Genomic DNA, 15,944 nt, shown 5'->3' with positions numbered 1-15,944 from the left:
TTGTGTCTATCAGCTTTATCTTTAGCTAATGATAAAATTCAACAAGACAGGTGGAGTTCTTACATGGTATATGGCTAAAAGCAGGTATGTGCCTCAGGCAACAGGATTTACTGTTGACTTACTGCCTTACTTAGTTACCTACTACTTACAGGAAGAATTTATTTCAGGTATTGAAACTGTCCTAACAGCTTTTCATTGAAGCTCTGACCTGGCAGTTACCTATAACCATACTAATTCTTGTAAGTGATCACACTGCTAGTAGCATAATGCCTACCCAGAGGTATTTGCACTATGCTGTGAAAGGGAGAGGAGGGGAGTCTCTCTGTATACAAAGCATATTTTGCTCTGGCTGAGGAACATTCAGTGTGGCTGAAGTGGCTTCAGACCATGCTTGTGTCCTCTAATCCTGTGGTCACTGAGCACTGGTCCATTTTCTCAGCTTGGGACAGGCCCCAGATAAAAGGATCCAGCAGGCTGTCCACTGCCAACACCAAGGCATCGCACAAACACAGAGATATCCTTGCCAAATATTTTCTCAACCCAGGCTTTCAGGAGCCACCAAGGAAGGTGGATGCTGTGGGAGGTGATTGTTTGGCTTTTGAAAGATCCTCCTCTCTCATCACCCTGTCTGGCTAAGCCCAGGCATGACATCTCTGTTCTGCTCAGTTGATCAAAGTTAAATTAATGCGTAAGGGAGAATCTGACTCACAGTCTCTTGTAGCTGCAGAGACCACAGGCTGGATCACGAGCAGAAACGTACTTCTCGTCACTGTCACATCTGCAACCAACTCTGGAAAGTGGTTTTCTGCTTCTAGAGGCACAGTTTAAGGAACTGGTGCTATCTTCATGTTTCTACAGAAGATGCAGAATTGGGTGTCTGTATTCATAAACATGACGGATCATGAAAAGCAGTGTGCTTGTACAGTGTTTTTTTACAACAAAACTAGTATTTGGTACTTTTTTAACATAATAGTTCTTTCTGTAATCCTTAGGTCCAAGAGTGTCCATAGCCAAATTTAATAAGCACACAACAAATACTTTAAAACTGTAAAAGTTTATTGCCCAGAACAGCTGACTTGGTGCAGTTAGTTTTTTGTTTTGTTACACAGAAATTAAGCAAAATAGTAGAAAATATATATAGGCAGTAGTAAAATAAAAGCCCAGCCTAATAATAGCCCTTAATATCCATCAAGCTATACTTAAGAAAATAGAGAGCCAAACATAGAAAAGTAGATTATCTCTGGAAGAAGACAGAGCTTTTCATGTTACATTATAGATTCCAAACCAGTAGGAAAGATATTTTCTGTCCGCATTGTTATTAATTTTTTCTTCTTAATAGCAAATTGAAAAAGGCCTACATGGAAAAAATTAACTACTGCAAGACTTTCAAACCTCATTTATCACCTTATGGGTTGACAGTTACAGATAACAGAAGGCAAATGATAGAATATTTAAAATATACAGAAGGAGACTGATTAAAAATCCAAACACTAAAAGAAAATGGCAACCGAAACTCAAAATTCACAAATATGACCTTTTGTGTCCCATAATCTTTACTCCACAAATTTGCATTCAAGCATTTTACAGCTTTTTCAGAAGAGAAGTTAAACACACACATAAGAGATTTGTTTTGGCCATGCCTTTATTTTTTTCCAGCAAAGTGACTTTGCATGAGCAAATAAAAACAGGACCACAAACGAGATTGGTCTGGGTTTTGCTTTGGGTTGTTTTATTGTTGCTGTTTTAGGAAAAGGTATATAGACTAATCTAAATGATATCAAATGCAGATACATTCCCTTGCTTGTTACTAGCGCCCAATAGACCCACTGCTGAAGGTTGAGTATGAGTAAGAATACGAAGATGCTGTTGATGCATCAAAACTTCCCCTCCTAGATCCACTGCGAGAGCCTGAACGTGAGCCAGAGCGAGAGCCAGAACGTGAGCCAGGCGCTGAGGAGACATTATAGGGACTGGATATGCCTTTAGATGAAACAGAGGCTGCTTCCAAGAGTTTGAGCCCAGTGATGTCCTCCACCATTGACCGATTCATTGCATCTTTGTAAGATATTTTCAGCTTGGTCTTGGGGCAGGTCAGAATTTTGGGATAGCTGCTAGTGTCTTGCAATTTCTGGGCAGCACGACCATCAATCAATCCATTCCTAATGGCTTCTTCAGTGCTTATTCTTCCACGCACTTCTGGGTCCACAAGGCCTCCAGTGAGGTACTGGAATTCAAGGAACCGCTGCCCAGCCTCGTATGGCAACCACTTTTCTTTCACCGCTTCAGCTGCTGACATTCTCTTGCGTCCACCCTTTATGCCTTCAAACCCTAAGAAGGCCTTCTGGGCCGGTTTGAGCCGTGTGGCCATATCCTGATCAACGATGCCCTGACTGACGGCTTCCTGAAGCGAAAGCCTCTGGCCTGTGGTAGGGCATATTATACCCCCTGTGCAGGCCTGGGCTTCAAGCAACCGTTGCCCGGTGATGCTATCCACAATGCCCCGTTGTATAGCTTCTGAAATGGAGATTTTCTCCAAGTTTTCTGTGTCAAATATGGCTGCAATAGGACTGCACTCCTCTGGGGTCTCTGAGAAAGAACCACTCCTTAGCAGTGAGGAAGAACTCCTGACGCTCAGCACTGTGGGAGACCGAGTTACCGACTCATGCCGAAACACCTCATCAGTGCCGTTGCGGCAGGAAATCATGTCTGCGAACTGTGTAAGACTTAGAGTGCCAGAACGGTACTGGTCAAAAAACTTCCTCTCAACCAGACCTTTATCGATAGCATCTTGTATGTCATACTGGCTACCCGTTTTTCTGTCAACAAGGACTATTCTACTGCTGCCATCTGATCCTGTAATAGTTATTTCTTCCCACTCACACTCCTGTTCAGCTAGTTCTGTGTAGGTGTCATAATCTATGAGGCCTTTGCTGTATGCCTCCTGCACTGACATCTCCCTGTTTGTTTCTGGATCTACGATGACAACCCGGCGTTTCCTAAGGGTGTTCTTCTGTGAAGTGTGCACCACCTTCTTCTTTTCTCTCAGAGGTAGAAGGCAGAGCCCTGTTGCGTCATCCTTTATGCATCTTTCTTTCAGCTGCAAGTAGGTCAAGTTCTCCTCTGTATTCGGATCAAAAAACCCTTTGGTGTCATCACTTGGATCACTGAGAATCTGGTTGAGCTCCTCATTGAAGTAGCCACGCTTGTAGGCTGTCTCTACTGGCAAGCGGTAGCTTTCTTTGGGGTCAATGATTCCCCCAGTAGCAATTTGGGCCTCCAGCAAACGAATGCCATGGCCTCTCTCAATGAGCTCTTTGTTCATTGCTTGAAACAGAGAAATGATGTTTCCAGTTTCTGGGTCTTTGTACCCAGTGACAGCTCTTTCAGCAGACAGAAGCTTCTCTTTAAATTCAATTCCAACAAGGCCTCTTTTGTAAGCTTCCTCAACAGGCAACCTCACATTGCTGACAGGATCCACTATGAATCCCGTGGCTGCCTGGGCTTCTAGGAGTTCAAGGGCTGTCCCCGGTCTAACCAAACCTATCTTCATAGCCTGGTAAATGCCAAGCTTCTCTTTAGTAGCTTCATTGTAGATACCTGCGATACAGCTAGAGCCCTGAAGGAAATCAATAATTCTCTCACTTACTTCTTCCACTGTAATTGCACCTCTTTCCAAGTCATTCCTTGTTGATTCCATAATAATTCCAGCTTCAAAGAGCGCATCAACTGAGACAGGCTGCCTGATCCCTTGGAATGACATACTTCTCTTCTGCACTGGGAGGAGGAGCAAACCAGTGTGCGGCTCAATCCTGCATTTTTCTTTCAGCTGCATGTAAGTGACCGCCTTTTTGGTAGTGGGATCAATGAAGTTCTTTGTAGAACCTTGGCAGTTGTTCAGTATCCTGTACAGGTCTTTGTCAATCAACCCACGAGATAAAGCTATGTCTTTGGGCAGGAAAACACTGTTGACAGGATCAATGATCCCTCCTACAGCCAGCTGAGCTTCAAGGAGGCGAATCCCAGTTTCTCTGTCAACCAGGTTTTTCTTGATGGCTTCAGACACCGGCACAGTTTTGCCTGAGAAGGGATCTTTAAATCCTGTAATAGCTTTTTCTGCTGTATAAATTTGTTCTCTGTCATCAAAGTCAATCAGATCTCTGGCAATAGCACTATCCACTGTTAATATCTCATTTCGGTGTGGGTCTATCACACCTCCTGTTGCTGCCTGGGCTTCTAAAAGGAGGACTGCATTTTCTGGTGTAAGAAGCTGATTCCGTTTGGCCTCAACAAATGAGTACTTCTGTCTGGGCGAAAGAGACACCCCTGCAATAGCACCTGCTCCTTTGAGATAGGGTTCAATGTCAGCAGCAACTTCTTCCACTGACCTCTGCCCCTTCAGCAGTTTATCCAGCGTAAGTTTGTCTATCAGCTGACACTCGTATAGCTGCATTGCCGTAATCTTCTTCCGCAGCCCACTGAACAGCAATTTGGAGGCGTCAATACCAAAGTCTTCTTCAGTCTGTGTAGACCTGTGGGACCCATATGGGCGTTGCTTGAGTTTCTCAATCTCTCTCTGCAGCCTGAGACGCTCGGACTCCAACTCTGACTGGCTCTTGACAGCAGTCTCTTCCAGTCTGCACCGATATCTCTCCTCAATCCTTTTAATCTCCATCTGCAGCCTTTCAATCTCACTCCTCAGGGCATTCTTCTCCCTCTCGCTCTTCTCTCTCTCACACTGAATCTTTCTGATGGATTCTTCTGTCCGGGAATGCTGGCTCTTCCACTGATTGAGGTCATTTAGGATTTGTTGTTTCTCACTTTCCAGACGTTGCTTCAAACGACACTCTGATTCCAGGGTAACTTTCAAACGGTTCAGCTCCTCTTCCAATCTCTGCAGCCTTGCTTTGTCTTGCTCCAAAGCACTCATCTTTATCAGCAAGGTCTCTCTTTCTTGCATAATGTGACTATACTGATTTTTGGATTCTTGAATCCTATTGGATGCCTAAAATTTAAAAGAAGAAATAAACCAAGAGAGGACAGTTAGAGTTATACTTTCCACTTACAATGCTCTTTAGCCTGTCACTTAGCCTACAGCAAACTGACACTGGAAGACATCCTAGGCATTACTGTGTCTTACCGAAGACAATGGATACATCTGGAACAGTAAAGGGACAAACATCCCTTCACTGAAAGTATCTCTAGTACCACAGAGATTTCATTCTACTACCTATAGCCTTGATTTGATTTGCTGGTGATTTACTTACTTCTTGATAACTTTTTAATACTTCTTATAGCACATCTACATAGAGCATCAAGATTCATTAAAAGTACGATGCCTAGCAGATGCACACTGCCATAGTCCGACTGACCTGGGCCAAATTATACCAGCTAAGGGCAGGCCATAAATGTGTAAATAGGAAATACATAACTCATTTTTCTCCTTTTCTATTAGTTTCACATGTTACTCCAAAAGATTTCACCTGTGTTGCTTTATGTTTTAATTCACTTAGTGTCTCCATATATGTATACATACACACACACAAACATGTGTGCACTCCATATTAAACTGAATATGAGTTTATGTATTTGTAACACATGCATACATATATATAAGTACTGATGTCAAATAATGCTAAACATTAACGTTATTTTTTTAAATCAGTATTAAGATTTTTAAAATCAAGGAAACAAAAACTGAATAAAGGAAAGAGTATCTCAGAATTGGAATGAAAAAAGGATTATAGAGGGTACAGGGAAAAGGAAACGTTTTCACAAGTGCTCAGTTGTATATATAGGAATAGCTCTTTGGACAAGAAACTTGGCAGAAGACAGACAGACAAAAAATACTTTTACTTTTCTGGGTTATCACCTAAGATTCAAGTTGAGGAAATAACGGCTGATGGTAAAATTGGCAAGTGCCTTTAGTGACTTAGGAACATAAATCCCATCAAAAGTCAATGAAATTTAGGCTTTAAGTCTCTTACATACAGCTGAAAATGTCACCTTTAATCCTTAGATGTAGCCAAGACTCGTTTCACCCAGCTAAGCAGCACCTTGACAGCTTGTTGATTCTGGGGCTTTTAGCTGGTTTAGTTGATGATACAACTCAGATCAGCCTCAAATGACTACTATAAGCCATCCTGGTGGAAACAGCACTGAGAAGTATGCAGCCAGCAGGGTACAGCTAAAGCACAGTGCTACACCACATACTCTTATTTCCCCCTAAGATGGTGTGGTGGAGACTAGTGCAGACCCTGAGGGCAAGGCTCAGCTGGATGATTAAGACAGGTTATGGCTTCCTAGCACAGCTCCCAGGGTGTAAAGGGACTGAGGAAGCAGCCAAAACTTGCCCTATTCTTTAAAAATGAACAAGGGGAGAGGTCATAAAAGGGATATTAGTCACAAGTACAATGAACTTAAAATAACAAGATGTGAATTAAGTTGATTCAAATGGACATTGCAATTAATTAATCTGAGAGACAGTAAAGTCGGGATCAAAATATGTGTGAATACCTCTAGAGCCTGCTTTTGGAATTTTTCAATTTCCTGTCTCAATTTTTCCCTTTCTTTCTGTAAATCATTAATCAACCCCTGAAGTTCCAGGGTTTGCTTGCTGCTCATCTGGAGCTGATTCTTTAATTCAGCAATGGCAGTATTTTTCTCATCAACTTCACTTCTGACCATTCTGAGGTTATCGTATTCCAATCTAACATTTCGCAGCTCTTCCTCTAGTAACAAGTGTTCCTTGGTTAGGTTCTCAGTGAGAGACTGAAGCCTTTCGATTTCTATTTTGCACTCATTCAAGTTTTTGCTTTTCTCCTCAGACGTTTTCTGTAAGTGCTCGTATCGTAGGTGAGCCTGTTTTAATTGCTCTTGTTCTTGGACCAACTGACGGCGTAAAGTCTCAATATCAGATGTGTATTTTCTTATCTCCTCCATGTATCTCTGCTTCTCTCTCACATGACCATCTAACACTTCTCTTTGGTGTCTAAGATCATCTTCATTCCTTTTCTTTACAATAGACACTTCCTCTATCTGCTGCATGAGATTAGTTATTTTAACTGATTGCTCTCTCAGAGATCTCCTCATGCTTTCTATTTCCTCTTCCAATTTTTTCCTCCTGGATGTCTCCTCCATTACATTTTTATTCTGCCTGCAAAGTTCCTCCTCCAGCTTATGTTTCTGGATCTGTAAGTCCTTTACAGTGCTTTGGAACTTTGCACTTTCTTGATCCCTTCCTTTTTTCTCTTGTGAAACTCTTTCATAGTCAATTTTCAGCCTGGTCAGTTCCTGCTCTTGGATCCTCAGCTTGTTAATAGTCTCAGTTGCACTGGTGTTTACTTTCTGCAGGTCAAACTGAACTCTTTTTAACTGACTGTTCTCGTCCTCTAGTTCTTTTCTTTGACTTGTTTCCACATCCAACAACTTTCTCAGCCTTTCAATCTCTTTGTTCCTTTCCTTAATGGTCTTAGAAGCATCATCAAGAGACTGTTTGTATCGCATGTTTTCATCAGAGTGTCTCTGAATAACTTGTTTTAGTTCAATCTCCAGCTGCTGTTTCTTCTGAGAAAGCTCAGAGCCAGCTGCCTTCTGCTGCTGAGCATTCTCCTCTACTTTCCGTAGATTATCTGTTGTTTGACTTATTGTATTCTTCAGTCTCCTAATTTCCTCACACAAATTCCTATTTTCTCTCATGGCATTATCAAGCTGAGTTCTATAATTATTTGTGTCCTCTTCCTTTTGCATGGTGATCTGGTGAATTGCGGTCTTTGTGATATTAATCTCAGTTTCATATTTGTTCTTTAAACTAATAATTTCCTCATCATAACTGTTCCTTACCTTAGCCAATTCATTTTCAAGTTCCCACTGGCTTTTAGCCTCTTCCTGAAGCTGAACCTTTAGCCTTTCTAGCTCCTTAGTTTTATCCTGGATAGTTGAGGCAGCCTCTTCAAGAGCCTGCTTGTACCTTGAGTTGTCTTCACTACGAAGCTGAATAATCTGTTTCAGCTCCAGCTCCAACTGGTGCTTTTGCTGTGATACCTCAGAACTGCAAGCCTTGTGCTGAAGGGCATCCTCCTCTGCCCTCCTCCGCTGGTCTGTGGTTTGCAGAATGGCATCATTGAGCCTCACAATCTCGTCCTTAAGGTCTCTGTTTTCTCTTGTCAGTCTGTCAACCTGGGCTCTGAGACCTTTTGCATCATCATCTTTCTGTGCAGCTATCTGCTGGATTGTGGTCTTCTTAATATTAATTTCAGTTTCATACTTGTTCTTTAAATTACTCATCTCCTCGCTAAACTGGTTTCTTACCTTAGCCAGCTCATTTTCATATTCCCTCTTCCGTGTGCCTTCGTCCTGAAGAAGAACCCTTAATCTTTCTATCTCGTACTCCTTCTCCTTGATGACCTTCTCAGACTCTAACTTTTGCCAACCAAGGCTGTCTTTCTCGTTTTGTCTTGTTTTCTGCAGCTGGTCATAGTCATTCTTCTGCTGCTCATATCTATCCTCCAGCAACTTCCTTTTTCTTTTCTCATCTTCAATCTCATAAGTCAGCCTGGTTATTCTGTCATTTAGATCCTTTATTTGGGCATAGCATTTGTCCAGATTTTGCTTAGCAGAATTTCCATCCATCTCAGCTTGTCTTTTCATCTCCTCCAGACTCATCAGCTTTGCTTTGAGCTGAGAAATGTCCAGCTGGTACTTCTGCAGATTTTGTTCCAGGAATTTATGTTTGTTGCTTGTCTCTGAATTTGAATCCCTGGCAAGCCTGAGTTCTTCTTCCAGGAGTTCAATTTTGGTGGCTTTCATCTGCAAAATGAAAACAGGAAAAAAAATGCACTTGTGACAACTTTTTCAAAATTACATGCAATACAATATACATTTACAACACTGACAACTTGTAAGATGTATGTCTAAGCATTTTTTTCTCTGCCTCAACGGGAGCTCAAAATCCTTTTTTGTTTAATGTCATCAAGGCAAATACTAGAATCCTTATTTATTCAGTCAGATATTATTCAGAAATCAACAGGATGACTTTCAGAGGGAGGAGGTATTTGATGGGGGGAGGAAAGATGGACTACAGATGGTAAAATCTGATGTACCAAGAATTCACCAACGAACTCTTAAATAGCCTCATAGAGAATCACCACCATTTTCTAACAGGTGATTCACACGCCCTATATGTGACTTCTGAAAGGGACATTTTTCTGTTCCCACTGAGCTGAATCAGATTAGGAGTTACTCCATTTGAAACAGTGGATACCAACATCATAGACATGGCGTGAAATGAGACATGGCTTCTTGACTATGAGAAGGAGGTTTTCAGCACTCAGAAAACTGTATGCTCACCAAGGTCTAGGCTCTGATGGGAGGAGATGGACCAGGGCTGCATACTTTTGAAGAATACCTCCCGTTTACCAAGAAGGCTAAAGTTCTCCACCCCACACATCACCTCAGAGATGACTGCAATACACCATACTCTTTGACAGAAGATGCACGAAACTGCTTATATGCCTGCTTGATGGGGCACCACTGAGTCTTCTGTTGGTTGAGTAAGCTCAGGATTTAGTTTTGTGGACCATTTTGCATTGCACTAAAGCAGAAAGTTTTTGACCAGTGATAGTTTGCTAGCCTGTGATAAAAATGGAAGGTAAAGGAAATAAGAGTAGATTACCTTCAAATCCTCCATGCTCTTTAACATTTCACTTAAGAATTTGTAATAATCTCCTGATCTTGTAAGAAGTTCTATGTAGCGAGACTGAGCCTCAGCAGCCTTGAAAAGAAAAAGGGAATTGTTATCAGCCTCTACTAGAGAGCTAGATATGAACACACTAATACGCTTATGTCTCAGATCACTTAAAGGATTCCAGTCCACTTGAGAAAACATGACACTTGAAAAGTAAAGAGAAAATTCTTCTCTTGATAACTTCATATGACTTTCTGGGGATCCCACAGAAAATAAATTCTCCCTCCTGATAAACCTACACCTTCGTTTTCAAGATTATTTTCCTCCACAGCAGGTGTGATATTAAATCCAAGGCTTCATTCTCTGGTTCATCACGTTCTTCCTGTCTGACAGTCACAAGTAACCTAGGTTAAACTTTCAGTAGTGGTTAATTCCCAGCTTGAAAGTGACTAATCCACTTGGGGCATGAATACTACTTTCTCACAATATGTATGTAATGGATGTTGAATAGGAATGAGGTAAACTCCTGAGGGTTATTCTACACAGGGATTTACTGTCTAAATGAGCCCAAGCACAATTTCACAGCACAGCGACTATTCTGCACTAATTCCCTGTGTGTACATGCTTAGTACACATTTACAAATAGCAGTGCTAATTGTTAGAATATAGCTGAATATAACTCGCCATGTCTCATATGGATTAATAAATCTATTCAAAAGAATGATGGGGGAGGAAAGAAAGATACCTCTTGCAGAATCAGCACTGAAGGAGATTGAACGACACACTTCTTAATAGGTATGTTGAGCAAGGTTTCTAATCCTGAACTGTAGGAAGCAACCTGTAGTTCATAATCCTGTAAAACAATAGAGAAAAATAAGACCCATTTAGCAACTGCCAAGGAACTCTCTGGGATTTGGACTTTCAAAATGCAAATAAGGATGTTTTTCTTGTTATAAAGCTACATATTGTCCCTTGCTTTTCCCTGGCCATGTACTAATGACCTTGTCATAAACAGAGGCTCATCAGTCCAACTACCACTGCAGGGACTCATTGAAGAAGAATGATAAAGGGAAAGAGAGAGAATAAACATTTTGCAAAAACCAGGAGATAAGTGTTTGTTAGCTGAGGGTCACAGAGAGGTAGAAGGATTCGTGGGAGCAATTGGTCTAGATACTATTATCAACCAAAATGTTATCACAAGTAACTTTCTCCCTATCTCTTTCATGTTATATATGCCATGCCAGGCATAGCAAAGTCTTTGTCACAAAGAGTAAGATGGAGCTGGAAAAAGCATGGAGATAAAGGCTACATAGAAATTCAAAGACCACAAAACCATGCCCTGTTATCTTCTTGGTTTTCATGGCTACCGCACACCACTCTTCCTGCTAATCTGCACCAGTCTTGCTTCCTAGACCTAATCAGTCCTACCTCCTAAGCTACCAATCTGTTCTTTACTCTCTTATTTTTAACATGTGAAATGGAAAGGGTTGGTCTGTCTAAAAGGAGGCTTTGATTCTCCTGAAGAGAAGTTCTCACTGGTATCTCCTGCATCATCTGGTGATACTCAAAAGGCAAGTTTACAAATTGCTTTCATTACACACCAGTGCTTCACTCAGCAATTTCTGCACACACGCAACAGGGAGCTGACATTTCACCCACCAGCAGAGCAGCGGCAGTGGGATATGCCCCACCACGAAAAAACATGTCCCACAAGAACACTGAAATCCAAGTACCTTAATTGCAGCCGAGCACTGATCTGCATGCTTGAGAAGCTCCTCAACTTTGTCTCGCTTCCCACAGATTTCACTGTGCAAGTTCTGTCAAGAAAAAAGCGTGCTGTGAAGCAGTGCATCAGATTTGCCAGTATTTCTTCCTGTACATACTGCTTCCATCAGAAGGTGCCTGCAGTATGAGACCACTGCAACCCCAGAGGCCTGGACCTGAAAGGGCCTGTAGCTGTGCAGTCTTTAAAAAAGGCAAGCTCTCTGTGAATGAGAAGATTTTTCTGAGTAAGAAATGCCTAGCAACTGAACAACCGCCAGAGCTGGGGCAGGACAGTTGCTTGATTTTACCTTAGGTATATTTATCTTCTCTTTATTTTTATTCCTGTGCTATAATTTGTCCCAGAAGTTACAACATCACACAGTTCCTTTGATTAATTCAAAGCTGAGGTGTAAGAGTGCCAGTCATTGGGTAGGAGCCAAACAGAGTCTTGCTCATCATCTGTAGCAGTACCGTCAGAAAGTAATGAGGATAATAATACTTCCTCTCTCCTGCCTTCTATACATGCAGTGTTTTTTTGGTAGCTTGCATATTTTATAATTTGAAACAGGACACTTGCAGACTGCATTGATACAGATATTTTCTGAAGAGTAAAGCAATTTAAAATCTAATTAATTGAGGACAACTGTCAGGTGCTGCATACCTTCTGTTCATGTAGATATCTCATGATGGTGTTGCAATCACACAGTTTCATGGACTCAATGGAATCCTGCCTGCGCCTGGCATCACAGACCCATTTGCTCAGAGCCTGGTATAGATCTCGGTAAGTTTTCAGCTGTTTGATTTGCCTTTCTAAATCCCAGGATCTAGAAAAATCAGGGAAAACCATCAAAATGGAAAGTGCATTCTTCCTCTCTTTTGAAACATTTGTTTAGAAACAAGACACCTTGATAAACACAGTAATAAACTAAGTAAAACAATGCTGGCTCTGAAACGAGATTCTGAACAAAACTTTTCAGTAAATGAGAATTGTACCAGTTACCAGTCACCCAATATGGGTTTTTAGTGCCTCACTTTTGAGCAAGTGTGCAATATTGGCAGGCTGGCAAACCTCCTATCGCCTGAGGGATGGGTAAAACTCTGCACGTGACAAGAAACAAGACCACTGACTTCAGTACGCTTTATTCACAATTTTCACCAAATCAAGGAGAAACTGGTCAGTTTTTATCATTAGGACTAGATTTTGGCCTGAAGTAAAAAAGTATTAGAATATGCCTTTAGTTCATTAAAGCATTAAAAGCATCTCGATTTATTTTTTTCTTAATTTTTTGTGTTAGTTTAAATTTTTTTACCCATCAGGTAAAGGGTACTGAGGAATAAACATGGTTGCTTTGTTTGAGGAGCAAAATGCTGGCTGGAAGTACTGAATCCAAGAGCGTCAGCAAGAATAATAATAAAAAAAAAATACTTAAAACAATTCCTTAGCTCATAGGTTATATATTTACACAAAACACTACATTTTTTTGATCAGTCTTACACAATCCCTTTGAAGTATGTTCAATCTATTCACAGTTGCTATTTACAGTTAATTCTAGTTTTATTGCCATGAGATCATCATTTGTGAACTATCACTTCCAGAGGACTGGTTACATTACAACAATGCTATTCTTTAGATTTACTATTAGGTGATCTCCACAGCAACAGCAATAAGGAAAAAGCTATTAGGAAATTCATACTAACCTGTTATCTATCTGCTTCTCAGCTCTCTGCCAGCGATCTAATAGTTGGGTAACTTTGTCAGAAAACTTTCCAATGTCCATATCATACAGGGCATATGACTGGCAAGATTGTGAGTGAATCTGATATGTTTTCTGTAGTTCATTTTCCAGGGCATTCAATAGTGACTTTTTCATGTTTAGGTCTGCTTTCATTTTCTGGAGGAAAACCAAAATGGTGTCATACATTTTATTCTTCAGAGGGTACTGAAATTTCACCATCAACAGCATGCACAATATGTTAGGATCCAAACATTTTGTTTCTAATTCAGCAATGTACGCTGATGTGAGCTGGATTTAAATATACATGAAGTGAAGCATATACTCCAGTAACAGAGATAGACTTAAGAATGTATTTAAAGTCAGACTTATTCCTAAGTAATTTGCTGAACCAAAGCCCTCTGCTCTCACATTCTGTAGCTAACATTTCAGTTTCTCAAACCTATGCACAGTAGTTTCAAAAAAAAAAAAAAAAAAAAAAAGAGACTGACTAGAAAATGTCATTGAAGTCAAAAAAATTTACTGCACCTCCAACAGCTGTAGAACCAAGCCTCAGGATTGTCACATACAGTTTTAAATTTTATCTAAAGAATTACACTGATTACTTGGGGGTGGGGGGGGAAGGGGGGAGTTTGTTTACATTTTTATAAGTGTCTTCCACAGAGATGTTACTCTACACACACAGACACACACTTGTGTGTGTTCACATGCGCATATACACACATACTGTGGGGTATCATGAAATGGCACACAGCGCAGGTAGAGCTCTCCCTTGCATTCCCTGTCACAGGGATTACTGCATCCTTTAATAACATGCTCAAGCATTTTTTGTCTCGCTCAAACTTACACCAGCTAAAACAACTCCCAACAGCTGAAACCGTAGATCTCACTTAATATGATAAAAAGGCAACCTGGTTGTGCTGCATTTGTGCCACCCACACACCTCTTCCCTATTACATCTGAGAGCAGGAAAGAATAAAGGAGGTCTATGTCACCGAAGGCACTCAGTGCACACAAGGATCCACTTAATGTCAGGTAAAGAAAATCCTGGAACAAGACATGCTATCCAGGAACAGGACACAGAATAACACTATAAATTAATTTGTTACAACTCAATGACATTACAAGTAATTAACAAGCTTTTTTGTGAGAAAGGAGGTATTGCTTTCAAATCTAGCTTCGTAAGTGATACAAACAAACACAAATAACTTTGCATTAACATGGATTATGGAGAGCTCTCACCTTCCATTCCGCTGGCTTTGCTGTGGGGGCAGCAACAACCAGGGGATGGAAGAAGAGGTAACCTGTACATTCCTCCTAATAATTTGCAGAAGCAATTGTACATCTATGTTATAAAATACAACAGGATCAGCTCTTCAACTCCTGTCATTTTGCAAGGGTTCCAGCCAGCTCAACAGACCAGGGACAGCAGCTAAGAATTTTGTCTTTGGGACTCGGCCTCTCACCTTCAGACAGGCCCGATAAGCCTCCACTTTGTCAAGATCCAAAGGAACAGTCTCCTCCTCAGACAGTCTGACTTCAAAAACTCTGATCACATCTTCTGTTTGTAGAATGACCTGGAGCAGACACCTTAGCGCATCCAAGCTACAATAAATAATGCAATAAAAGACAAATCCATTAAGAACTGAGGCAGAAAATGTGCTGCTTATAATCCATTGTGGATCGTTAAAGAGAACCAACAATACAAAAGAAAATTCAGCTATTCCCATGATTCTCACTTTTTTTTTTTTTTTAAACAATCTTTCAGAAAGAAGAAATTCACATAGGTGTTTGTTTCTACCCACATGGGCAACATTTGTAGAAAAGAAGATGTAATTTTATGTTACTGATATCAAAAGGCAGGTTTCTGGACTAAGAATTATGGGAGAAAGTGAATGACTTATTGCTATAATCTTGATTTTCTTACCTGTCTAAGTAGCCAGCAGATACACCATTAATATTTTCCAGTTTTTGAAATAGGGCATTTATCTCTGACTGCAAGTACACATACTTTTCAGAGCCTCTGAAGTTAGGCAGCAAGTCCTTATGCTTATTGAGGGTTTCAGCCATTATTTGAGAGTCATTCTGCACACCCTAAGGAAAGAGAATGCCTGATTTACACATTTTTTGTGGCTGAATGATCATTCTACTGCACATTTGCTATTGGTCTCTCTATCCAAATAGTCTGCTATTATCTAACCAGCTCAATTGAGGACGGAAGCAGTGCTTCGGCTTGCTTTCTTCAAGATAAGATTAATAACATTCAGTGTTTTCTTTAGTGCACAGTCCACAACGGTAATACCTCTTATCTGAGCAGCTCTCCCACTCTGGGCACTGTGAAACTCAGCTTTGCAGAAAGCAGCCACGGAGCACTTTACTACCAGCTGCCTACTCCACACAGTGGAAGTGCCAAGGTCCTTCTGCTCTGAAGGCCTTTGCAGCCTCACTGCTCCATGGGAATTTCACTCTCATATACTGAATCTGTTCTCTTTTCTTATCAATTTTCTCTCTCCAGTCCCCTTCAAACTTCTAGTGCTGGGAGGGGGAAGAGAGTGTACAGGCCTCATGCATCCGTGCTGCATCCCACACAGCGCTTCAATGGTGGGTGGTGAAGTGGGGTCTGCGCAGAAGGATGTTAACAGTGCTTTAACTTGGATGAGGCTTAACGTGAGCTCACATCCACTTGACATCAGGCCTTCTGTATTCTTAGCCTGATAGAATTCTTCTAATATCCAAGGGTCAACTTTTCTATTTGGGCCCCCAAA

At 41.0% G+C, this 15,944-nt stretch overlaps 1 protein-coding gene across 1 annotated transcript in view; it reads right to left on the bottom strand.

Annotated features, from left to right (window-relative positions):
* Positions 1–1,035: 1,035 nt before the first annotated feature.
* The window catches only part of DSP (desmoplakin), a 41,067-nt gene continuing 26,158 nt past the window's right edge, over positions 1,036–15,944 (bottom strand). Inside the window, exons 16-24 of the mRNA XM_067290835.1 lie at positions 15,107–15,273; positions 14,646–14,784; positions 13,145–13,338; positions 12,108–12,270; positions 11,416–11,499; positions 10,428–10,535; positions 9,671–9,769; positions 6,514–8,805; positions 1,036–5,002 (exon numbers count right to left, since the gene is read on the bottom strand). Of these exons, the coding sequence (XP_067146936.1) occupies positions 1,808–5,002; positions 6,514–8,805; positions 9,671–9,769; positions 10,428–10,535; positions 11,416–11,499; positions 12,108–12,270; positions 13,145–13,338; positions 14,646–14,784; positions 15,107–15,273 (6,441 nt within the window). The 3' untranslated portion in view covers positions 1,036–1,807. The remainder of the gene's footprint in view (positions 5,003–6,513; positions 8,806–9,670; positions 9,770–10,427; positions 10,536–11,415; positions 11,500–12,107; positions 12,271–13,144; positions 13,339–14,645; positions 14,785–15,106; positions 15,274–15,944) is intronic.

The sequence above is a fragment of the Apteryx mantelli genome, chromosome 2, assembly GCF_036417845.1.
Source record: "Apteryx mantelli isolate bAptMan1 chromosome 2, bAptMan1.hap1, whole genome shotgun sequence".
NCBI classification, from domain to species: domain Eukaryota; kingdom Metazoa; phylum Chordata; class Aves; order Apterygiformes; family Apterygidae; genus Apteryx; species Apteryx mantelli.
The sequence above is the reverse complement of the archived record's forward strand: the minus strand, read 5'-3'. Positions and strand labels throughout refer to the sequence as shown.